Consider the following 23,654-nt stretch of genomic DNA (forward strand, 5'->3'; position numbering starts at 1 on the left):
GCAAAATATTAGTATAAGGGATACTTCATCCCTTATAATACAAAGCAAATTATAGTATGCTTTGGATACAAACATAAGGATCTAAACACCAAAACCAGGCCCAAGCAATAGCTTTAATGCCATCCACTAAAGAAGAGACATTAGACAAAGTTCCATTGAATATCACATTATTTCTAAGCTTCCAAGAACACCAAAAAATAGCTAACCAAATCAAGTGACTAATGTGGTTACCTTTTTTTGGTTTAATCATATTTTCAAAGCGTAAAAAGTGATTCCATCCTTCCCATCTAAAGACCTCTTTCCACACACCTTAGAAAGGACGTCATCTCCTGTAAAACTATATCAAAAGGTAAATATTCCGGTGTTCCATAAAGACAACAAACCACCTGACAAACCAATAGACTCTTTAGCCACCCAAGCAACATCTTGATGACCCCATAAATTGTGAATCAAAAAAATTATCAAATGATGCTCTCTTAGTTTCTTGTAACAAGCACATTTCAAACCAACCTGAATTGAGCAACGACTTCAACCGAAGAAGTTTGTGTTATTTGACGGTATTAAATTGAAAATTACAATATTTTAACTTTTCAAATTTATTTTTTTTGACAAAATTTTTTCAAAAGTTGAATCACGACTTTTAAAGAAAATATCTCTACATTAATTTTATAAAACACAGGTTAACATTTTCAATTAATTTATCAGTAGATTAGTAATTATAGTAGGTGTATAACGTATTTAAAAAAATGCAGTAGAACTTCTTGATATAGGAATGATTGACACAATAAGTAGTATAACATGAACAATAATTTAATACATGTCTAACTTTAAAAATACCGAGACAATACAATATAGTATTTATTTAATTTATTCTTATCATAAATTACAAGAAAATAAAAGCTTAAATAAAACTTAGATTTATTTTTTAAGTTGATGTTTTCCTAGGTTGGCAGGTACAAACAATCCAAAGACACTCTGGAGTATAAGGAGCGCCACAGTCATTGTTTTGACAATCATCGTTAGTAGAGCAGAATACATGATCTATGATGTTAAATAATAATAAAAGAATTTATTAAAATGAGATTAACGATTATGTAAATGATAAAAAAAAATGTAATTTGAACATGTCTTGAAAAAAAAACTTACACTTGCAGGTTGCAAGAGCAACTAGAGAAAAAAAGATGATCAAACCTTGGACAAAATTGACAATTTTAGCCATATCTTTTATTCTCTTGTTATATGATAAATAGACAATTAGTCTATCACTTTATAAGTAAACCTCTATGCATTGTTAACTTTAATTTAGTAGTTTTTAATAGTAAGAAGTCATTTATAAATAAATCAAAAATCATTAAGTATCTCCTAGATACCTCAATGTGTTGGGTATGTTATATTAGCTCATTCAATTGATCATTCAAGTATAGTAAAAATATTTTCACATGAACATTTTAACAAACATTAAAGGTCATTTTTTACTTTTTATTTTTCTTTTATCCTTTCAGGACAAACAAAGATAAAGTTTGTAAAAGAGAAATAATAGTGTTGAGTAATGAAGGAAAAAAACAGCTGTAGAAAGCAAGTTTGGTTTAGTGTGGAAGGAAGGGATTAAATTAAACTCCCGCAAGTTGTAGAAACAAAGTTTGAATCCCGCCCAGCTAAAAAATCTGTTTAAATTTAGTGTTCGGCAATGTCTCGAATAGGATTATCTTTAATTGAAGAAACTAATTATGTAAAATAAGAAGAAGAAAAAAAAGTAGTTGTAGAAATAATGCATTGAAGATGTGACCTAGAAGATTATAACTTATTATAGTCAATTCTATAAAAAATAATGTTTTTTATTCGAACTGAATCATAGATCTGCAACCTTGACGATGGAGGAGGAAAGTGAGGACGACATCTCTGTAAAGAATCATGTGTCGTTAGCAACCACAGCTGCTGAGTTACATGGCTCCAGTATCTCCTCCATGACCTCAGCATCAAACTTGAACGACGTCCTCTCATCCTTTGTGATAACCAAAGTGCAATTCACTTGGCTCATAATCCAGTGTTTCATGCTCGGACCAAACACATTGAGATTGATTATCATTTCATTCGAGAAAAAGTTACTGCCGGTCATCTCCAACTTCAATACTTGCCTACAACTCAACAAATTGCAGATGTATTCACCAAAGCATTGGATAAAAATTCCTTTGTAACATTTCGATTCAAGCTTGGCGTTCACCCGCATTCTCTACCAACCTTGAAGGGGGGTGTAAAGAATCATGAAGATTTCATAGTTAATGGATCAAATCAAACAAACCATTGGAAAGTAATTTATCAGAATGCATTGCTCTAATACATGGAATCAAACCCAATAATACTCATAAAGCCACTTAATGATATTTCCTTATATCATCTATTATTATTATTACCGTTTGACAATAATCATCATAAAGTTACTTAATGTTATTTCCATGTTTTTCATATTATTGCCGTTGGCTAGCATGTATATATTCATATGTAATAGTAACACACGTACATAATACAAAAGCATACACAAGAGTATAGCTTTCTACCATTCTTCCTACTTTGAATAATATAATTTCATTTCCACCATTTTATTTCCACCATTTTCATTTTCATTAATCTCCACAAAGGAGATCTATCTGCAAACAGGTCTGATGATCAAGTAAGTAAGAGCGGTAAGTGTGCCACTTTTTGGATTTAGAAATAGTGTACTTATACATGAGTCATAAGTTAGTTCATATATGAAAGAGTTAAGTTTTTAACTAAAATCCCAAAACTTTAAGTTTTTAACTAAAATCCCAAAACTCTAAGGCTTGTTCAGTGCGTAAAATATGATATAATAAGGAGATGGATAAGAATAAGATAAAATATAGTGACATGATAAATATATATATATAATTATTTTATCATTTCAAGTGTTTGGGACTCACTTAATAGTGCTATGATAAAACACTCCGTCTCATTTTATAAGACCTCATTTGACTAAATGCAGTATATTCATATGTCTTGTTTTGACTGCATTTTTCTAAAAATATATAAATGTAAATATTATCATATAAGATCTTGTTTGATTTGTTTCGATAAATATTTTTAAAATATTAAATTTCTATAACTTTTACTAATAGAAAATTAAAGATATTTGTAATCAAAATTATGTATTAACATATACGTGTAGTGGTCAATAAAGTCTTATATTTTGGGACGGAGAAAGAATATATTATATTCAAATTAAAAAATTACCATCGTGAAATAGTTCCATGTAATTTAGAGTTAATGGGGTGTTAAAATATTACCATCGTGAAATAGTTACATATAATTTAGAGTTAATGGGGGTGTTGTTGGATATGCTAAATGGTAAGGGTAAAATCTATGTAACATCAGTATTTTTTATAAAAGGTGTGTTTGATATCTGACATGTGTCATTGTCTGACATTAACACGACAACAATATACTCTCTTTGTGAGTAAATTTCATATTTTTAGATTCATTGTATAATTAATGTATCTCGGCTATAATAAAGTTCAGATACATTAATTATCTCGATTATAAAATGTCACATTATATAATTACATTCAATTATTTCACTTTTTGAATTTTTTTTATCTGTATTAATGTATGCTCTTTGAAACAAAATCGGTGGTAAATTTCCGTGTAAGGGTCATAACTCATAACTAGGTAAATTCTAAATTTTTTGTGGCAATTTTTTTAGATCATCCAATAATAAATGAGAAAAAGAAAGTCATGATTGACAATAATGTTTGAGCAATATAAACATGTACTAATAAAATATATAATTTTTTAAATAAATATTGTGCATAACATGAACAATAATGTTATACATGGCTAACTTGGATAATACCAGAGCAATACACTAGTACGGTATTTATTAAATTTATTCTTCAAGTTCCAATATCATGACTTACATAATCCTTAAAAAAAAAAATCATGACTTACATGAAAATTATACGCTTAAAAATAAAATATAATTATTTTTCAACTTTTGTCCATGAGTTGGCATGTACAAAAAATTTTAAGGCACCCCGGAACAAAAGGAGAGTCACATGTATTAGATTGACAATCACGATGTTTAGTACATAATAATACAGTATCTGTGATGTCAAAAAAGAAGAAAGGAATATATTAAAAAGAGATGAATAATTATAAATATTATAAAGATTTAAATTGAAAATATATATGAAAAGGAATTTACGATTGCTCATTACAAGAACAATTAGAGGAAAAAATATGATCAAAACATAAACGAATTTTAGAACTATAATCATTTTTTTCGTCCTTTGTATACATTACACAGAAAATTGGTCCATCACTTTATATAAGTAAAACTCTATGCATTATTAACCTTGATTTAGTAGTTTTTAATACTTACAAAGTTACAAGAAGTCATTTATAAATTAAGAATTATTGTTAAGTATCTCTTAGATATACATCAATGTGTGGTGTTTATTTTATTATCTCACTCAATTTGATTACTTAACTTTAGTAAAAAATTCACATGAAAATTTTGATGATAACTGGAGGTATTTTTTCCTTCTTTTTATACTAAAGTTTTATTATATATATGTTTTATTTCTCTTTTATCCCTTCTATAAAGACACAGGAAAAGATACAAGAGAAATAATAGTGTTGAATAATGAAAAAAAAAAGTTATAGAAGCTATAAAAAGGGTTGGATCTAGTGAAAGAGGTTAAACTTTCGACAAATAAAAGATTAACCCCAATCGAAAGAGATGTTCACATTTAATGTTCAACAATATCTCGAATAAAATTATCTTCATATGATAAATGGGAAATTGACATATAGTAAAAATCTATGCATTGTTAACTTTAATTTAGTATTTTTTTAATAGCAACAAATCATTTATAAATCAAGAATTATTAAGTATCTCTTCCATATTTCAATGTGTTGGGTATGTCTTATTAGCTCATTCAATTGATCACTCAATTATAGTAAAAATCTCACATGAAAATTTTGACGATCATTAAAGGTCATTCTTTTTTTACTAAACTTTTATTATATTTTTTTATTTCTCTTTTATCCTTTTAAGATAGACAAAGGTAAAAGTTCCATAAGAGAAATAATAGTGTTGAGTAATGAAGGAAAAAAGAAGTTGTAGAAACCAATAAGAGTTGGATCTAGTGGAAGGCATAACTCCCCCAAATTGGAGAAACAAAGTTTGAATTCCACCAAATGAAAAAGATGTCCAAATTTAGTGTTTGAGCTCTTTTTGTCCAAATTTAGGGTGAAATTCCGAATTTAAACTCAAATTATTGCATATCAACCGTCTTTGACCTCTTTCCACACACCTTAGAAGGGACGTCATCTACTATAAAACTATATCGAAAGGTAAATATTTCAGTGTTCCATAAAGACCAGGGACGGAACCAGAAAAAATCATCGGGGGTGGCGGAAATATTTTTAATATATACGAGTAGCTTAGGATGAATCAGAATCATCGGCTTCTCTCTTCTATTTCTTTTTTTTGGTCAAGTAGGCTTCTCTCCTTAAAGAACGATGAAAAATATTTTCGAGTTACCATGCTTCAACTGCAATTATTTTTAAAACACAATTCTAATTCATGGTGAGAATACATTATAAAATATTATTTTTTGTTTATTGCATAAAGTAATGTAGTTAACTGAATTTTTTTAAAATAAGTACATTGTTAATATAATCATGTTTTCACTGTTATAAAATAATAAATTAATCATCACTGTTAATTTTTACTTGCATTTATAGAGACTAATTTGAGGTCTAACAATATCACTTTTTGTTTGTCAAAAAAAAAACACAATATCACTTTTTGTTAAAAAAAAAAATCAAAATTGAGTCTATTCTTATAAACTACAGTACAATATTATATAGAGAACTAAAATTATCATTAAAATTTAATATGGATTAAATTTAAAAGAACATAATTTTTTAAAGGCTTAATTAGTAAAATGGTCCCTTAAAGACATTTTTTATTTCATATTGGTCCCTTAAAGAAAAAAAGGTCTCAATAGGTCCCTTAAAGAAAAAAAAAGTCTGAATAGGGCCCTTAGAGACATCTCAATATGATTTTCATTTTGAATGCAGGGGTGGCAGACTATATGTGTATATAGGGATAGTATAGGATACATATATTTGATGGGTGGCGGCTGCCCCTTTTTAAGTGTACCTGGTTCCGTCCCTGATAAAGACAACAAACCACCCGACAAACCAATAGGGTACTCTTTAGCCACCCAAGCAACATCTTGATGACCCCATAAAATGTGAATAAAAAAAATCATCAAATAATGCTCTCTTAGTTTCTTGTAACAAGCACATATCAAACCAACTTGAATTGAGCAGCGACTTCAACCGAAGAAGTTTGTGTTATTTGACAGTATTAAACTGAAAATTACAATATTTTAACTTTTCAATTTTTTTTTTTTGACAAAAACTTTTCAAAAGTTAAATCACGACTTTTAAAGAAAATATCTCTACATTAATTTTATAAAACACAGGTTAACATTTTCAATTAATTTATCAGTAGATTAGTAGGTTTTTATAATAGCAATAATAGATAATTATAGTAGGTGTAAAACGTATTTAAAAAAATTAAGCAGTAGTTTTTCTTTTTTTTTTTATTTATTAGAAAAATGCAGTAGTTCTTCTTGATATAGGAATGATTGACACAATAAGAAGTAGTATAACATGAACAATAATTTAATACATGTCTAACTTTAAAAATACCGAGACAATAATACAATATAGTATTTATTTAATTTATTCTTATCATAAATTACAAGAAAATAAAAGCTTAAAATAAAACATAGATTTATTTTTTAACTTGATGTTTTCCTAGGTTGGCAGGTATAAACAATCCAAAGGCACTCTGGAGTATAAGAAGCACCACAATCATTGTTTTGACAATCCTCGTTAGTAGAGCAGGACACATGATCTATGATGTTAAATAATAATAAAAGAATTTATTAAAATGAGATTAACGATTATGTAAATGATAAAACCCAAGGACATAAGCATGATAAATATTATATGATGCATGTGTTTAAGAGTAGTTTGAGACACAAGATTGGAACTTTACTAATGGACCTGCAATTTAGTGCTACTATAGTTCTTGACAATATTATACAGTTTTCATACAGTTTTTATGTTAATTTATAAAGCTATAACTAATGAAAACTGTATTTTTATAAATTATTTTTTCATGAATTATGTTGACAAACTTATGAATAATACATAAAAATTTATTTATTTGTATAAACTTATTTGAGTAAGTTGAAAAATAAGTTAATTCAAACAAACCTCAAATCAAAATTTCAGATATTATTTTAAATCGGCATGGTTTCTTATCCAACTTGAAAAATGCTTGTGTCTTTCATTAGCAGGAAAAGAAATTCAACTTTTGATACGCTAAAGATATTTTTTTTATATAACATGAACTAGTTAAAAGGATTAAATATATTGTGTATAACATTAATTTTTTACATGTCTAACTTAAACAGTAACGAGGTAATAATACTATATAGTATTTATTTAATTTATTCTTCAATTACCAATATCATCATAACTTACAAGAAAATAATAAGCTTTGAGCATAGCATAGATTTAATATATAAGTTTACGCTTTTTGAAAGGGTGGCATTCACAAATAATCCAAAGGCACTTCGGAACAAAAGTAGCACTACAGTTTTTGTGTTGACAATCATCGTTAGTAGAACAGAACAGACGATCTGTAATATCAAATAATTAATAATAAAGGAATTTATTAAAAAGAGATAAATAATCATGTAAATGATAAAGAATATATACTTTGAAATATGTGTGAAAAAAGGACTTACGGTCTGTAGTTGCAATTGCAAGAACAATTAGAGAAAGAAAGATGATCAAAGTTTGAACAAAATTTACAATTTTAGCCATGTCTTTTATTCTCTTTTCATATGATAAATGGGAAATTGGCATATCACTTTATAAGTAAAAATCTATGCATTGTTAACTTTAATTTAGTATTTTTTTAATAGCAACAAATCATTTATAAATCAAGAATTATTAAGTATCTCTTCCATATTTCAATGTGTTGGGTATGTCTTATTAGCTCATTCAATTGATCACTCAATTATAGTAAAAATCTCACATGAAAATTTTGACGATCATTAAAGGTCATTCTTTTTTTACTAAACTTTTATTATATTTTTTTATTTCTCTTTTATCCTTTTAAGATAGACAAAGGTAAAAGTTCCATAAGAGAAATAATAGTGTTGAGTAATGAAGGAAAAAAGAAGTTGTAGAAACCAATAAGAGTTGGATCTAGTGGAAGGCATTAAACTCCCCCAAATTGGAGAAACAAAGGCTCTGTTTGGTAACACAAATAAGCTAGCTTATAGCTTATTATATGAGCTTATAAGCTTGTTTCAAAAAATTAGAGGTGTTTGGTAACAAGCTTTTTATACTAGCTTATAGCTTTTTTTCAGATGCTATTTCAAGTAGCATTTGAGCTTATAGCTTATAGCTTTTTACACTTTATTCCATTTTTACCCTTTAATTTAATAACTACCTACTCTAAAAAATAAACTACCCACTATCAATTATGTAATTTTATATTTAATAACCACTTTAAAAGCTAATTTTACCAAACACTTTAATTTCAATAAGCTAGCTTTTCAGCTATCAGCTATAAGCTAGCTTTTCAGCTATCAGCTAGCTTATCAGCTATCAGCTAGCTTATAGCTTATTTTTACCAAACGGACCCAAAGGCTCGTAAAATTAAGCTATAAGCTAGCTTATAGCTGATAAGCTAGCTGATAGCTGAAAAGCTAGCTTATAGCTGATAGCTGAAAAGCTAGCTGATTGAAATTAAAGTGTTTGGTAAAATTAGCTTTTTAAATGATTGATAAATATAAAAAGACATAAAAGGATATTTATATGTAGTGGGTAGTTTTTGTTTTAGTGGGTAGTTTTTTATTTTATAAAAAATAATAAAATTAAATTAAAGGTTAAAAATGGAAAAAAACTGTAAAAAACTATAAGCTATAAGCTCAAACGCTACTTGAAATATCATCTCAAAAAAAGCTATAAGCTCGTGAGAAAAGCTTTTTACCAAACACTTTTATTTTTTTCAAACAAGCTTATAAGCTAGTCCAATAAGCTATAAGCTAGCTTATTGGACTTATCAAACCCACCCAAAGTTTGAATTCCGCTTTAGTGTTTGAGCTCTTTTTTTTTTCACATTTTTTTTTTGTTGACCAAGACTCAAAAAAATTTAAGTATAAAGAAATGTGAAATTCCGAATTTGAACTCAAATTATTGCATATCAACCGTTTCTGCATCTACAATTAAGTTGTACTTTAAAAAATGAGCACCCTTAATTGCGGCTCTTTAAAATGTATCGATACATGTACAATTGATCAATTGTCGTTATAACAACAATAATAATCCATGCCACCACAATCAAGTGTTTCACCTTAAAGTTGAATAGGTTAAATGATTTGGTGCATCATCCCACCACTTAAACTTTGTATACTACCTAAACACTAAGTATTTTTTCTTTGGTTGGTCCTAAGTATTTTTTGTAGACTCAATCCAAGTACACGGATTAAAAACTATAATTCACTGTTGTTCTTTATTTAATTTTATGTGAGAACTTGTTTAATGAGAACATTTGTTAATATATATAATTATCTATTACTAAAAATTATAAAAACTTAATATTTTAAAAATACTCATCAAAACAAATTAAACAAAATATTATATGCTAATATTTTGCATGTATTTTAGTCACAATAGCTCTTATAAAAAGAGACGGAGAGAGTATTACTAGACTAAAAGTTCAATTTTAAAACGGAGAACAATTTTCTGAATTTATTTAGTTAAATTTCTAAATTAAATTAAATTATAATACAATACAATTGAACTTATATCATCAAATGAAAATTTAAAATTATAGTTTAACTAAATAGACGTTAAAAAAAGTTCAATTTTAAAATAGGAAACAATTTCTTTAAAATGGTAAAATAAAAAATTAAAATTGCAATTAAATCTATTTTACATTAAACAAAACAAAATAGAAACAAAAGAAAGAACAAGACATTGTTTGAATAAACAACTTAAGCGAGATAAATTTTCATAAGCTCCATATTAAATTTAATAATAACTCTATTACGAGAACTTATAAAATATGACATAAATAACATATGAATCTATGATAAACATTTTTTATTAATTTATCCAAATATTAATAGAACAACTCATATAAACTTAAAATAAAGCAAGAAGGAGAAAGAAAACAGAAGAAGAAATCAGAAGGAAGCTTGGTAGTTTGGTACCAAATTAAGAAAGTACTTAAAGCCGTGGGAAAAAGCAAGAAGCAATAGTGAGACGAGTGGAGAATCAATTAATCAATTAACAAGCAACCAAACACGTCCTTATCACAGTAACAAACAGAGGGTCCATTCAATTTAGAGTTTTGAAAATGATACTTCTTCTGAATTATTGAAATAATTCATTTTGATTAATCCATTCAATTTCACTATGATAACAACAACTCTGATTAATCTCAAGAACCAAATTTTAAGGGTTCTTTACTTTATTCTTTCTTCCCAATTTCTGAAAATGCTTCGCTCCAAATGCAACTGCTTTTTTACTTCCAAATCCAATTCCGATCATCTTCCCAACACTTTTTCTCTCAACACTTCACTTCCTCAATGGCCTCAAGGTATAAAAATTATTTTTTTAATTAATTAATGTTTTATTTTATGCATTTAATTTACTTGTGTTTGATTAAACTAGCCTTTCAACTCATAGATATTGTTGTTTTATTTATTGTAATTAATTATTGTATTAGTACTTGTGTATTCTCGATTCCTGGTGAGAACAATTTTTGGTCGAACTTTATTTACCTCGAGGCCGAACTCTGAATTACTGGGCTCCTTGTGTATTCTTGATTAATTACTAGTGAAATTGCTATTTTTGATAGCAATGGTAGATAGATGATCTTGATGAGTAGTGTGTTATGGAATTTTGAACTTGTTATCAATCCATTATGCAATTGTTTATATTAGGTGTTTACTTTACTCATTATTATTTATTACCATGCTAACTTGTTTAGAAGAAATCTTAATCAATCAAGTTAACTAGGATTAATTTCTTCTAATATTCCATGATGCAATAGTTCACTTGATTGTTTTACTATGGTAAGGTTAATTTTTGTTAACAAAGATTTGACATTTATTCTAGTAGATGAACTATAGACTATAGTAACAAATTTCTTCTAATCAAGTTAATTATGTGTAGTTCTTAATAAAAAAAGAAGTTGACTATGCATCGGGTTATTGTTGGTCAACAAATGTATGACCTTTATAGTAAGACCTTTCTTCGAATCAAATGAAATAATAAAGATTTGACCTTTGTTCTGATAAGATTAACTACAGTAAGACCTTTCTTCTGATCAAGCAAAATTTGGTTAGGTCATTGGTCAACAAATGATTGATTTTTCTTCTTACCAGGTGAACTATATTTAAAACTTTTTTCTAATCAAGTCGTTGTTTTTATGTGGTGATTATTTTACTGATTACAGGACAGGATTTTGCTTCTGGAATTGTGAACCTTGGTGAAATTGAAGTATGCAAGATCACAAAGTTTGAGTTTGTTTGGAACAGCAATGTGATGGTGGAGCCAACAAAAGCTGTTGCATTCTATAAACCAGTAGGAATACCAGATGGGTTTCACATCCTTGGTCACTATTGTCAACCTAGCTACAAGCCTCTATGGGGTTTTGTACTTGTTGCTAAACAAGTGCAAGATTTCTCACATGAAAAGGCTAACAACTACGACCACGATAAATTACCAGCTTTAAGGAACCCTCTTGATTATACTCTAGTATGGTGTACTAATTCAGGAAGAAAGAAAATTGCTATGCCTATTGTTGATTCTGCTTACTTTTGGCTACCTCAACCTCCTGAAGGTTACAAGGCTCTTGGTTACTTGGTTACTAACAACAGTGAAAAGCCTAATTTAGATGAAATTAGTTGTGTTCGTGTTGACCTAACTGATAAATGTGAACCTTATCGAAATTTACTTGATGCTGAAAATATAGTTCCTGAGTTTCCATTTTGGGTTTGGAGTTTGAGACCTTGTGACCGTGGCATGTTAGGGAAAGGAGTTTCAACAGGGACTTTTTTCTGCAGTAGTTGTTGTTGGAACCAGGGTGAAGAGTTCCCTGTTGCGTGTTTGAAGAATTTGAATCCAATACTATCGGCAATGCCGCAGATCCACCAAATACATGCACTTATAGAGCATTATGGTCCTACCGTTTTCTTTCATCCCGAGGAAGTTTATTTGCCTTCTTCTGTTGATTGGTTTTTCAACAACGGAGCCCTTTTGTACCGAAAGGGCGCGTCTAAAGGCGAACCTATTGATGAAGGTGGGTCGAATTTACCAGGTGGTGGAACAAATGATGGTGAATTTTGGATAGATTTGCCAAATGATAAAAATAGAAGGGAATTTATCAAACATGGGGACTTGGAAAGTGCTAAACTTTATGTTCATGTGAAGCCGGCATTTGGTGGAACATTCACAGACATTGTAATGTGGATTTTTTGTCCATTCAATGGACCTTCTACTTTGAAATTTGGAATTAAAAACATGGCTTTTAGCAAAGTTGGTGAGCATTTATGTGATTGGGAGCATTTCACACTTAGAATATGCAACTTCAGTGGAGAACTTTGGAGTATATATTTCTCACAGCACAGTGGTGGTAAATGGGTAGATCCATATGACTTAGAGTATATTGATGGAAATAAAGCTATTGTATACGCATCGAAAAATGGACATGCAAGTTACCCTCATCCTGGAACATATATTCAAGGATCTTCAAAACTCGGGATTGGAATAAGAAACGATGCTAGTCGTAGTAGTTTACGTGTGGATTCAAGTGTTCGTTATGAGGTTGTTGCAGCTGAGTATTTAGGAGATGTTGTTAAAGAGCCTCAATGGTTGCAGTTTATGAGACAATGGGGTCCTAAAATTGTGTATGATTCAAAATATGAGCTTGATAAGATTTTAAATGCTCTTCCTCTTCGGTTTCGAAATTCATTTGGTAATTTATTTAGAAAGCTTCCAGTGGAACTGTATGGTGAGGAAGGTCCTACAGGGCCAAAAGAGAAAAATAACTGGATAGGTGATGAAAGATGGTGAATTTATGTTAAATAAGCAAATTCTTGGCCACAAGTGTTGTAATTGTTTGTATGTATATCTATCTACCTTGTACATTCATATTTATTCACACATAGTGAATTTTTGTTGTTGTTAGTAATATATATATATATATATATATATATATATATACAGAGAGAGAGTTATGTAATTGTTTGAGATGGTGTGCTTGTATTAATATTGGGTTTTATTTTTGATAATTGAGAGTTTATAAAAATTTAGCATTAGAACTGTGTAGCCAAAATAATTGAAAAAAAAAACATTTTGCTTTCATTGAGAGTTGAACTCAAGACCTCCCGCTTACTAAACGGGTGCTCTAACCAACTGAGCTATGAAAGCTTGTTGTTAGTTTCCCTTAACTTATATATAAATTGCACATCTGTTGTTTCAGCATTTATCAGATCAATATATATAGTACGTAGAAGCATATTAAGACAAAAGTTTTCATTATCCAAAATAAAAAGACAAAAGTTTTTGTATATAAAAAGAAGCTATGAGTCTATATTTAACCAACTCTGCACAAGAACACAACAATGCTTTATTTTTAACATTAATTTAGTTATTTGTATAATCATGTTTTATTTTACATTGAAAATGAAGATAGATCACTATCTTAACATTAAACTTGTATATCAAATTATCATTTAATTATTTTTTTAAGAAACCATTAGATGCTGTGTCAAAAAAAAAAAGTTGTTAGATTAGATGCATGCATAAATTTCAATGGTAACATACTAGACGCTTGCATAAATTATTTATATATAGTTCTTAAACATTAAACTCTACCAACGAAGTTGAATCTAGTAAAATGAACTAGTGTGGCGAACAAAAGTTTAAATCTCAACTAAGAGAGTCGTTTATATTTAATATCTAACAGTGTCTCCAATATGACTACAACTAACAAAAACCGGGAGGAAAAAAACTTGAAACTATTTTTTTTTTTGAACTAAGGTACATAAACTTTAAACTATTCTAATATGAAGCTTTGTTTTAAGAAGTTTTGTTTATCAATAATCTAATTTAATGAGTGTAGTAGATGAACTACAATATTAAAATACTAATTTCAATGGCTGTAAACATACCCAAATTAACTTCCACTTCACATAAAACTCTCTACCAAAGTATTATTATTTCCTTAAATTTTCTTGTGTTCTGTAAAGTCTGATTTGTACTATTTTAACTTTGATTTTCAAGCATTATTTTGATGCCTCAAAAAAAAGCATTATTTTGATGCTTAAAATTGTAAGTGTCGAGTTCTGCACATATATATTTGAAAAGAGTTTGTGGCACCCTTTAAGAAAAGACAGAGATTTAGTGGCACCCTTTGAATTATTATCTCAACAATTTCTGCTTAAAAAGTAGCAGTTAAGATATCATTCATTTTATTTGTAACATCTTAGATTACCTTGCTTAGAATATAATCAAAATTTAAAGGTTCATGGTTTATACAAATCCAATCAACAAATGGGTTGGTAACTTCTCTCCACAATGACCAATTGAGTAAATAATGATTTTCTCATCAAAGGAACAACATTAGAGATCAAAAGATAATATACTTCTGGTGTGACATTCTTTTCATGGCACCTAATCTTTGAAAGGTTAGACAATAGCATCAGGATCCAACTATGAAGAAGGTAATTTGTCTGGTGTATTAGTATTCTTGACAGCTCCTATTCTTTGCGGAGGCCACACAACATGGGTAACCCTTCCTCTTACTAGACCCAAAGGAACCTGCAAATAAAATCGCCATGTTACCAAAATTATTAGAGGACCAAAAGACATGGCTAGTTGTGGACAAATACAAATATGTGGAATGTAAATTACTAATGTTGACTCTGTGATGAAGCTATTGTGAACAGCATTTTGCTTAAAATACACTAAACAATGCAATCTAAGGATACATTAGCCAAAGAAGCTGTAACACTGATCATGTTTTGCACCGTAACTCTTATAAGCTGTGATTTCTAATTTTCTATTGCTCATGTCAAAGAAATGTTGAGGTTTTTCACAATGCAATACTAAAACGTGTCTTCATGAAGACATTTTTCTTGCTTCATTTTAGAAACTCATAGTGATAATAGTAACTTACAGGTCCATATGATTTTGAATCCGTGCTAGAAGCTGCATTGTCTCCCTCGACCCAACAATGTCCCTCTGGAATCTTATGTACATCTTGGTCATGACGACTAACAAACCACTCACCAGGTAATGCAATTATTCTCTTTATGTGCGTCTCCTTGTAATTTGATGGTGAACTACAAAAATTCCGGGTTGTCAATAAGAACTTCCAAAAACAGCATCTTAGGTCTCAATTAGAAATTCGGATAAAACTTCCATATCATAGATTAGCATATGAATATAAGAACAAGTGGTCATTAATTTCTTCAAGCAAATCCGATAGTATAGAGTACATAATAGTGTTGTCAATTGCAGATCACGGAAAATAGAAGTTTGTTCAAATTCCGCTATGCAAAGATGATATAGCCTCTATTTCGCAATATTTTGTATTTAATAGTGTATTGCGGAACAATAGCGGTTTGGTCAAATTCCGCTATGCAATAGCAGTATAGCGCCGGTATAGATGCTATTTAACAACACTAGTACATAATGAACCATCCAATGCCAAATTGCCAATAACTTCTAAAGAAATGCAATATTAATCCGAATACACGCTTTGCATTGTTAAACCAATTTGAAGGTTCATGGTAGCTAGTTCACCTAGTTCAACAGTTACCTATTAAATTAACTTTCAGACATTAAGCGGGCCTGTCTGGATTAACTCATTCGAGCAAACATTTGTGAGATTGTTTGGAACTGTTTATAGAAACTGCTTCTGACATTTCCATAAGTTGTTTTCAGCTTATTTTCATAATCTCTAGGATAGCTTAAGAAAACAACTTATAACTTATATGAAAAAGTTACACTTTATTTTATCTTTTGTCACATAAATAGTTTATACATAAGCACTTATATGAAAAGAACATATGCTATAACTATAAGCATTTAATTGAGTTGTCTATCCAAATAAAGCTAATATATACAAAGGAAACATGGCATAAAAATGTGTAAAAGTAATTCTTAATAGTCCAAGGGTCCGTTTGGATTGACATATCTCTGAGCTTATGAAAAATAACTTATGCAAATAAATAAACTTTTATGTTAATTCATAAGTTCTCACTAACAAAAATTGTATCTTCGTAAGTTGTTTCTTCACAAACTATCTTGATAATGATAAGCTTTTCGAAAATAAATCAATCCAAACAGGCTTCAAATACATGAAAAAGGATAATGAACAACATTATTACCGGAAAATCACGATATCTCCATGTGAAAACTTATACTTCTGAAGGCAAAACTTCTCCACCAAAACATAATCATCTGCAACATAATAATAATAATAATAATAATCAATACTCAAAAACCAAAATTTGATATAAACCCATTTATGAAGAAAAGTAGCAGAAAAATAAACCTGTGAAAGAATCACTTTTAGGGTTAAAAGTAGGAGACATAGAGCCACCACGAACAGGAACAACAGTTACATAACGATCAGAGACAGTGACAGTAATGAGACCAAATGTCACGAATTTTTTGGTGAAATTCCATACAAAGTTTCTTGTTCCCATTTGTCTATGTCAAACTCCGGCAGCTTTATAACTGTTTCTGGTGGCTGAAGATTAACTCCGGCGGGTTTTTCCGGCAAGTTAGAGTTCAAAACGGTAGCGGCTGAAAATTTTTGTTATTCGATTTTATGGAGGGGATGCTGATTTTTGTTATTTTAGGGTTTTTTTACCTTTTTTTGACGAGTTTAATTTTTACTTTAGTGATTTTATTCTAATTTGTGTTTGTCTTTTGTTTTTATTTGTGAACATATATTTAATATAAAAACACATTTTCTTATTTTTCTTATCGCTAGGAAAGTAATATAGTTGTACCTTACAAAAAAAAAAAGTAATATAGTTTTAATATTATGTGTGGTTTTTTAGAAATTTGAGTTTGGGTAAAGTTCTCGATTGTTTTAAAAAGATATGATTAGTTGTATTTTTGGCCTTTACTCTAGTCACTCAACGACCTCTTCTTATTTTTTGTTAATTTCAAAGTCTCCAGTGACTCAACCCATAAACGCGAAATGCAGTAGAAGATTTCAAAAGTTAATTTGAGAGATTAGACAATTTTAATTACTCAGTTAAAAAATAACTAGAAACATGATGTTAAACAAGTTGAATGTCTCATAATGAACGATAGAATCCATATTTTTCAAAAGAAAAAACTTTGAATGAATAATTGTCATTAAATAAAAAAAAAAGAGTGATCGTTTATGTCATTTTTGGGAGAAACAACACTAATTAGGATATTTGGTAGTTTTTTTTAAATGTACCTAATAAAAAATTATTACAACAATGCACCTCTTTTAAAAAAAATTGTTGTAATGCCCCCTCTTTTGACCATGTAGAAGTTGTAGCGAAGAGAAGAAATAGAGAAGTTGTAGTGAAAAAGTTTAATGAAGAAGAAATTGTAGTGTGAAGAATAAGTGTAATGAAGTAGTTTATTTATAGTGTTGGTGAAGAGATATTGAAGTTATAGTATAGAGAAGAAACGAAGAAGTTGTGGTGTGAAAAAGAAGTGTATAGTGAAGTTGTAAGAGATGTTGGTGAACTACTTCACTACACTTATTCTTCACACTACAACTTTTTCGATACAACTTCTCCATTTCTTCTCTACGGTACAACTTCTACATATTTTCACCAACACTATAAATAAACTACTTCAAACTTCTACATTAAAGAGAGTGAAGAAAGTGAAAAAGAGAGGCATTACAACAATTTTTTTTTTCTGGAAGAGTGGCATTGTTGTAATAGTATTTTTTTAGGGACATTTAAGAAAAAACTATTTGGTACTCCAATGGCTCCACAAGTTTCAGTCCTTTCCTTTATATCGATTATATCCTTTGTTCATTTAAAAGTATATTAATAGAGTTTTCCATTTCTATTAAGAAATAGAGATGATCTGCTCTATATTCATATTTGGAAAATTCTAAAAATTATTAAGTCTTATAAAAAAAATCCAAAAAATATTTACTTATTTATAATATTTTTCACCATAACTATAGTATATACAATAATACACATTAGTTTGTCAATAACAAGTGCCAAATAACTATAGTATATACAATAATACACATTATGTAAAGAAATGAAAAACAAGATAGTTTAAATCTTTACAATTAGAAGGATGAGGTTCATATTGAAGAGTATTCAGCAGCTTTTTTCTCCTTCAAAGTTGAAGCCAACCAGTCCAGTCCCTCAAAAAGGCCATCTCCTTCAAGGGCACAAGATCCTTTTATGTGCCATTTTCTATTCCTTAGATCAAACAGACCTAGTCCTTCACATATTTCCGTTGGCGTCATCGCTCCTTTCTACAAAAGAAGAATAAAATATCGACAATCATGGCCAAACTCGAGCACAAAGCAATACTCTACATGACCAGTATTGCAACGAAAGTTTAACAGCAGGACCAATATTGCAAACGGCTGAAACACGAAGGACTAAATAAGAAATAAAAAAGGAAACAAAGCCTTACCTTGTCTTGTTTGTTTGCAAACACCAATATGATAGTATTAAGCATAGAAGGATCATTTATGGTTGCCTACAAGTAATCCATGAATCAATTCAGTTTATGATCGTCAATAATATATGCGCATATGCACACATGTATAATACTATAGCGAAATTTGATTTTATCACCTCAAATTCCTGCTTTGCTTGATCTATTCTCTCACGGTCCGTGCTATCAACAACATAAATCTGCATAAATGTGTATATCTTTATATAAATATCAAACATGCTATAACAAATTTTCACAAAACCACCAGCATAGCACAAATTTTCGATTCCCCGAGAAAGAGACGTAAAAGCAAGGAAATTGATTCTTACAAGACCGTCAATGTTGTTAAAATAGTGCTTCCAAAGTGGCCTTAATTTATATAGTCCTTGCCCTCCAGCATCCCAAACTGTAAAATCAACATTCTTATACTGAACTTTCTCCACATTGAAACCTGCAAAGGCAAAATAAATTATGTTAACCCTACATAAACAACATATAGACCCTTGTCAAAGAAACCTTAATGACATGGTAAATCCGAAAAATATTTCTACCGATACTGCTCAAATACATCTATGGCACTTATCATATCACAGCCTTAACATCCTTGAGCTACCAACCCAGAAATAGATGCAATGCAAGATGAATCATGATCGAACTAAAAAAGCGTTTTAAAAAATGGCATTAGAAAGTCAATCATGAAGATTATTATCAAAAAGACTCACCAACAGTAGGAATAGTAGATACAACTTTTCCAATTTGAAGCTTATAGAGTACAGTTGTTTTGCCAGCATTGTCAAGACCAACCATCACAACCTGTGATCAGAAGCAGATCAATAAAGTAAGCTAGCAAGCAAACGAAAAAGTTCAAAGAAAAAGTAGTTGATTGTCGAGTTCATACCTGTATCTTAGTGTTGCCAAACAAGGTGTCAAACAGCTTCCCAAAAGCTTGACCCATAATCACTTAAAAGGTTTCAATTTGGATTCTCTAGTTTGCAGTTTGTGCTGAGAATCAAAAAACAAAGTGAGAGATTGAAGTGTGGACTTTGAATTTTAACAAACAACAATACCCAATGGGAATTGGTAGCTTAGCCTCTTACTTTTTTTATTAATTCCTTCCTTCTAAGAAGGATGATCCTAATAATATATTAGGACATCACATGGTCCAACGATTGACTTAATCAAAATATTACACATTTGGTTTGTTTGCTAGCCAAGTCAACATGGCATGTTAGGTTGAGATAAACTCAAGAGCCAATTCGAGGAATACATAACATTCTCGCCACGACAAATTATTAGACTTTCGAATACATGCACATACATAAGAATATATAACCATGTTCTTGAAAAAATTCAGCATCATTTTTAAACACTTACAATAAAGAGTATCTATCGGGGAAGGAACCCATTGATCCTCAAAAGCAACTCGATGGATTTCAGTATACCGATTTTGTAATCGATGAATTATATCAAAGTCGTTTAAGGTCATGGCTCGTTGAGTAACTTGACTAGAAGATGAATCTTTATTGATTAAAAATAAAAGATGAATCTTTATTAGCCCATTTTTATATCAATTCTAAAAACTATTCTCTATAGTAACACTTGTATACTCCATAGACCTTGTATTGGACTTTTGTTGTGAAATAGTTTTCTCATTAGACAGTTATTTTCAGCTGACACGTCCATCGGATAGAGGATGATAGTTCTCTTTCAGTGTTCTCCGATTCTCTCTTATAGTTTCCTTCACAACTCTCATAATCATAACAGGAAGATGGATCCATCTTTCAAGATACACAAATGACAACTTAATTTTGTATATAGATCATGATTGACATGCTGTGATCTAGTATTTACATAACCTGGGTTTATACTTTATACTACAACTTTCCTACATTATACAGCATTTTTGAATGAAACTGGCCAAACTCTACACGTTCGTTCATCAATGACGTGGACCAAAATACCTGCAGTATACAATAATACCCGTGATGTAATGGAGTGATACACGAGAATATAAATGAACAACAAATGGTATAGTTCAAACCTTGACAATTAGAAGGACGAGGTTCCTGTTGAAGAGTATCCAGATGCTTGTTTCTCTTTCAAAGTTGAAGACAACCAGTCCAAGCCCTCGTAAAGGCCATCTCCCTTAAGGGCACAAGTGCCTAGTATGTGCCATTTTCTATTCTTTAAATCAAAGAGACCTAGTCCTTCACATACTTCCGTTGGCGTCATTGCCCCTCTCTACAAAAGAAGAAAAAAAATATAAACAGTTATGACCAGACTTGAGCAATGAGCACAAAGCAAAACTAGAATTGTTGGAGATTATTTTTATCATGAGAAGGAAAAGTTGGGTAGTATTAAAGGATATTAATAATTATTAACTTTTATTTGTTATAGCACACACAAATATGCAGCAACTGAACAATTCCAGAAGTTTATTTTGGCCATCAACTTAGTACTAATATATCATTATCAGCTAATAATAAAGAGGGATGAAGGAAGCCCCGCATAAGTGACTCCATATACTCATCCAAAATGACTTGTGGGAATTTTACACAACTAGAGGAGAAAAACAGGAAATGAGAATCTGTCTAAACTTAAAATATAGGGATAACAGTGACTAAGATATGGGTAGGATATTATAGTACTCGGATACAAGCTAGTCAGTAAACTATGTCCGTATGTCAACCAATCATATGTTTTGGCTCCCATGGGATCTTTAGTCACAGAATAATGTCAGGTCATACAGTTGAAAGAACAGAAATAAAAACAGTAACAAAGATTTACCAAGTCCTGTTTGTTTGCAAAAACCAATATGACACTATTTAGCATAAACGGATCATTTATGATATCCTGCAAGTAACACATGAACCAATTTAGAGTTTCTTTGAAATAATGCACACGGCATCTTATGCACACATAATATGATGGTGATGTTTGATTTTACCACCTGAAACTCCTGCTTTGCTTCACCTATTCTCTCACGATCTACGCTATCAACAACATAAATCTGCATAAATACACACAACTTTATATAATATCAACCTTGCTATATTATACCGATAGATCTTTCTTTGCCGGCCTAATGGACATTTTTTGACAAGAAGCCTAATGGACATATTAACAATGATGAAAGAAGAAAATTTTCACAAAACCGCCAACATAGCACGGCTTTTGTTTTCAGTGTAAAAGAGACATAAAAGCAAGGAAAATTATTCTTACCAGACCATCAGTGTTGTTGAAATAGTGCTTCCAAACTGGCCTTAATTTGTACAGTCCTCGCCCTGCAAGATCCCATACTATAAAATCAACATTTTTATACTGAACTTTCTCCACATTGAAACCTGCAAAGCAAAATAAATTGTTAACCATACAGAAACAACATATAGACCCTTGTCAAAGAAACCCTAAATGAAATGAATTTAGAAAGTTTGAACAAAGTAGGGGGGTATTATAAGTTATTGTCCATGACATGGTAAATCCTGAAAAAAATTCTACCTATACTGCTCAAATACATCTTCGGCACTTCTCACCAATTAAAGACACAATTGTCATCTGGACATAATACATCTTTGAAATGTCTTACAAGCTAAACTAAAGACACAAGATTGTACACTTTCTATGACAAATTCATAGTAGAAAGAATATATATTGATATATAGCTAGGTGCTGGAAATATATGTAAACTATGTCTATCTTGTTTTTATAAAAATTCTCATATCTGGTTCATATTATACTATGCATCAGGCTTCTTAGCTGAGGAGGATATAGCATATCACAGCCTTAACATCCTTGAGCTACCAACACAGAAATAACACATGAAATGGATGCAATGCAAGATGAATCATGATCAAACCAAAAAGTTTTTGGAAAATGAAATTAGAAAGCTTATAAAAAAGACCCACCAACAGTAGGAAAAGTAGATACAACTTTTCCAAGTTGAAGCTTATAGAGTATAGTTGTTTTGCCAGCAATGTCAAGACCAACCATCACAACCTGCGATCAGAAACAGATCAATAGAGTAAGCAACCAAACAAACAAACAAAATTCAAAGAAACTAAGTTGTTCATATTGATACCTTTATCTCAGAGTTGCCAGATAAAGTGTCAAAGAGCTTCCGAAAAGCTTGCCCCATAAGTAACCACTTGAAAGCTTTCAATTTGGATTCTCTAGTTTGCAGTTTGTGCTGAGAATAAAAAAAACAAAGAGAGAGAGAGAGAGAGAGAGAGAGAGAGAGAGAGAGAGAGAGAGAGAGAGATTGAAGGGTGGACTTTTGAATTTTAGTAAGCAACAATACCCAATGAGAATCGGTAGCTTAGCCTCTTATTTTCTTTATCAATCCTTCCTTCTAAGAAGGGTGATCCTAATAATATATTAAGACATCACATGGTCCAACCATTGACTTAATCAAAATATTACACATTTGGTTTGTTTGCTCGCCAAGTTAACATGGGATGTTTGGTTGAGATAAATTCCAGAGCCAATTCTAGGAATACATAACATTCTCGCCACCACAAATCATTAGCTCTCGAATATACCCACATACATAAGAATATATAACCGTTCTTGAAAAAATTCAGCATCATTTTACACACCAACACCTAAGAGTGTTTATCATGGAAGGAACCCATTGATCCTCATAAGCAACTCGATGGATTTCAGTATGAAGATTTTGTAATTGACGAATTATATCAAAGTCATTTAAGGTGATTGCTCGTTGAGTAACTTGACTAGAAGATGAATCTTTATTAGCTCATTTTTATATCAATTCTAAAAATTATTCTCTATAGTAATACTTGTATACTCCATAGACCTTGTATTGGTCTTTTGTT

At 30.3% G+C, this 23,654-nt stretch overlaps 5 protein-coding genes, 2 long non-coding RNA genes and 1 other non-coding gene across 11 annotated transcripts; 1 reads left to right on the plus strand and 7 right to left on the minus strand.

Moving 5' to 3' along the window:
* Window positions 1–789: 789 nt before the first annotated feature.
* On the minus strand, window positions 790–2,726 carry LOC123906001. The gene is made up of 2 exons (XR_006808661.1): window positions 1,147–2,726; window positions 790–1,041 (listed from the first exon to the last, which is right to left on the minus strand). It is a non-coding gene; the product is annotated as an uncharacterized LOC123906001 (long non-coding RNA).
* A 1,022-nt stretch (window positions 2,727–3,748) lies between these two features.
* Window positions 3,749–4,807, minus strand: LOC123906002. Its single transcript, XR_006808662.1, has 2 exons — window positions 4,217–4,807; window positions 3,749–4,115 (listed from the first exon to the last, which is right to left on the minus strand). It is a non-coding gene; the product is annotated as an uncharacterized LOC123906002 (long non-coding RNA).
* A 1,889-nt stretch (window positions 4,808–6,696) lies between these two features.
* Window positions 6,697–8,051, minus strand: LOC123905999. Of its 2 annotated transcripts, none has more exons than XR_006808658.1 (3): window positions 7,851–8,027; window positions 7,585–7,742; window positions 6,697–6,949 (listed from the first exon to the last, which is right to left on the minus strand). XR_006808658.1 is itself a non-coding variant. In XM_045955826.1 (3 exons), the coding sequence occupies exons 1-3, from the start codon at window positions 7,969–7,971 to the stop codon at window positions 6,834–6,836; spliced, it is 345 nt and encodes a 114-aa protein (XP_045811782.1). In that variant the 5' UTR covers window positions 7,972–8,051; the 3' UTR covers window positions 6,697–6,833. The 2 variants fall into 2 exon arrangements, 1 of the variants encoding a protein (XP_045811782.1); XM_045955826.1 differs by having other exon boundaries at window positions 7,635–7,742; window positions 7,851–8,051.
* A 2,290-nt stretch (window positions 8,052–10,341) lies between these two features.
* LOC123906003 lies at window positions 10,342–13,443 on the plus strand. Its single transcript, XM_045955827.1, has 2 exons — window positions 10,342–10,720; window positions 11,582–13,443. Exons 1-2 carry the CDS (start codon window positions 10,537–10,539, stop codon window positions 13,198–13,200), a joined length of 1,803 nt encoding a protein of 600 aa, XP_045811783.1. The 5' UTR covers window positions 10,342–10,536; the 3' UTR covers window positions 13,201–13,443.
* A 40-nt stretch (window positions 13,444–13,483) lies between these two features.
* Window positions 13,484–13,557, minus strand: TRNAT-AGU. The gene has a single exon. It is a non-coding gene; the product is annotated as a tRNA-Thr (tRNA).
* A 1,067-nt stretch (window positions 13,558–14,624) lies between these two features.
* Window positions 14,625–17,030, minus strand: LOC123906004 (mitochondrial inner membrane protease subunit 2). Its single transcript, XM_045955828.1, has 4 exons — window positions 16,691–17,030; window positions 16,524–16,596; window positions 15,308–15,473; window positions 14,625–14,949 (listed from the first exon to the last, which is right to left on the minus strand). Exons 1-4 carry the CDS (start codon window positions 16,842–16,844, stop codon window positions 14,842–14,844), a joined length of 501 nt encoding a protein of 166 aa, XP_045811784.1. The 5' UTR covers window positions 16,845–17,030; the 3' UTR covers window positions 14,625–14,841.
* Window positions 17,031–18,346: 1,316 nt separating this feature from the next.
* On the minus strand, window positions 18,347–19,920 carry LOC123906007 (ADP-ribosylation factor-like). The gene is made up of 6 exons (XM_045955833.1): window positions 19,721–19,920; window positions 19,545–19,635; window positions 19,152–19,273; window positions 18,963–19,022; window positions 18,799–18,864; window positions 18,347–18,634 (listed from the first exon to the last, which is right to left on the minus strand). The coding sequence occupies exons 1-6, from the start codon at window positions 19,775–19,777 to the stop codon at window positions 18,458–18,460; spliced, it is 573 nt and encodes a 190-aa protein (XP_045811789.1). The 5' UTR covers window positions 19,778–19,920; the 3' UTR covers window positions 18,347–18,457.
* Window positions 19,921–20,101: 181 nt separating this feature from the next.
* LOC123906005 (ADP-ribosylation factor-like) lies at window positions 20,102–23,078 on the minus strand. Of its 3 annotated transcripts, none has more exons than XM_045955830.1 (7): window positions 22,901–23,078; window positions 22,728–22,818; window positions 22,045–22,106; window positions 21,773–21,832; window positions 21,610–21,675; window positions 20,864–21,063; window positions 20,102–20,783 (listed from the first exon to the last, which is right to left on the minus strand). In XM_045955830.1, the coding sequence occupies exons 1-6, from the start codon at window positions 22,955–22,957 to the stop codon at window positions 20,872–20,874; spliced, it is 528 nt and encodes a 175-aa protein (XP_045811786.1). In that variant the 5' UTR covers window positions 22,958–23,078; the 3' UTR covers window positions 20,102–20,783; window positions 20,864–20,871. The 3 variants fall into 3 exon arrangements, with proteins under 3 accessions (XP_045811786.1, XP_045811787.1, XP_045811785.1); XM_045955829.1 differs by having other exon boundaries at window positions 20,389–20,783; window positions 22,045–22,166; window positions 22,901–23,074; XM_045955831.1 differs by lacking the exon at window positions 21,610–21,675 and having other exon boundaries at window positions 22,045–22,166; window positions 22,901–23,077.
* Window positions 23,079–23,654: the final 576 nt, after the last annotated feature.

The sequence above is a fragment of the Trifolium pratense genome, linkage group LG2, assembly GCF_020283565.1.
Source record: "Trifolium pratense cultivar HEN17-A07 linkage group LG2, ARS_RC_1.1, whole genome shotgun sequence".
NCBI classification, from domain to species: domain Eukaryota; kingdom Viridiplantae; phylum Streptophyta; class Magnoliopsida; order Fabales; family Fabaceae; genus Trifolium; species Trifolium pratense.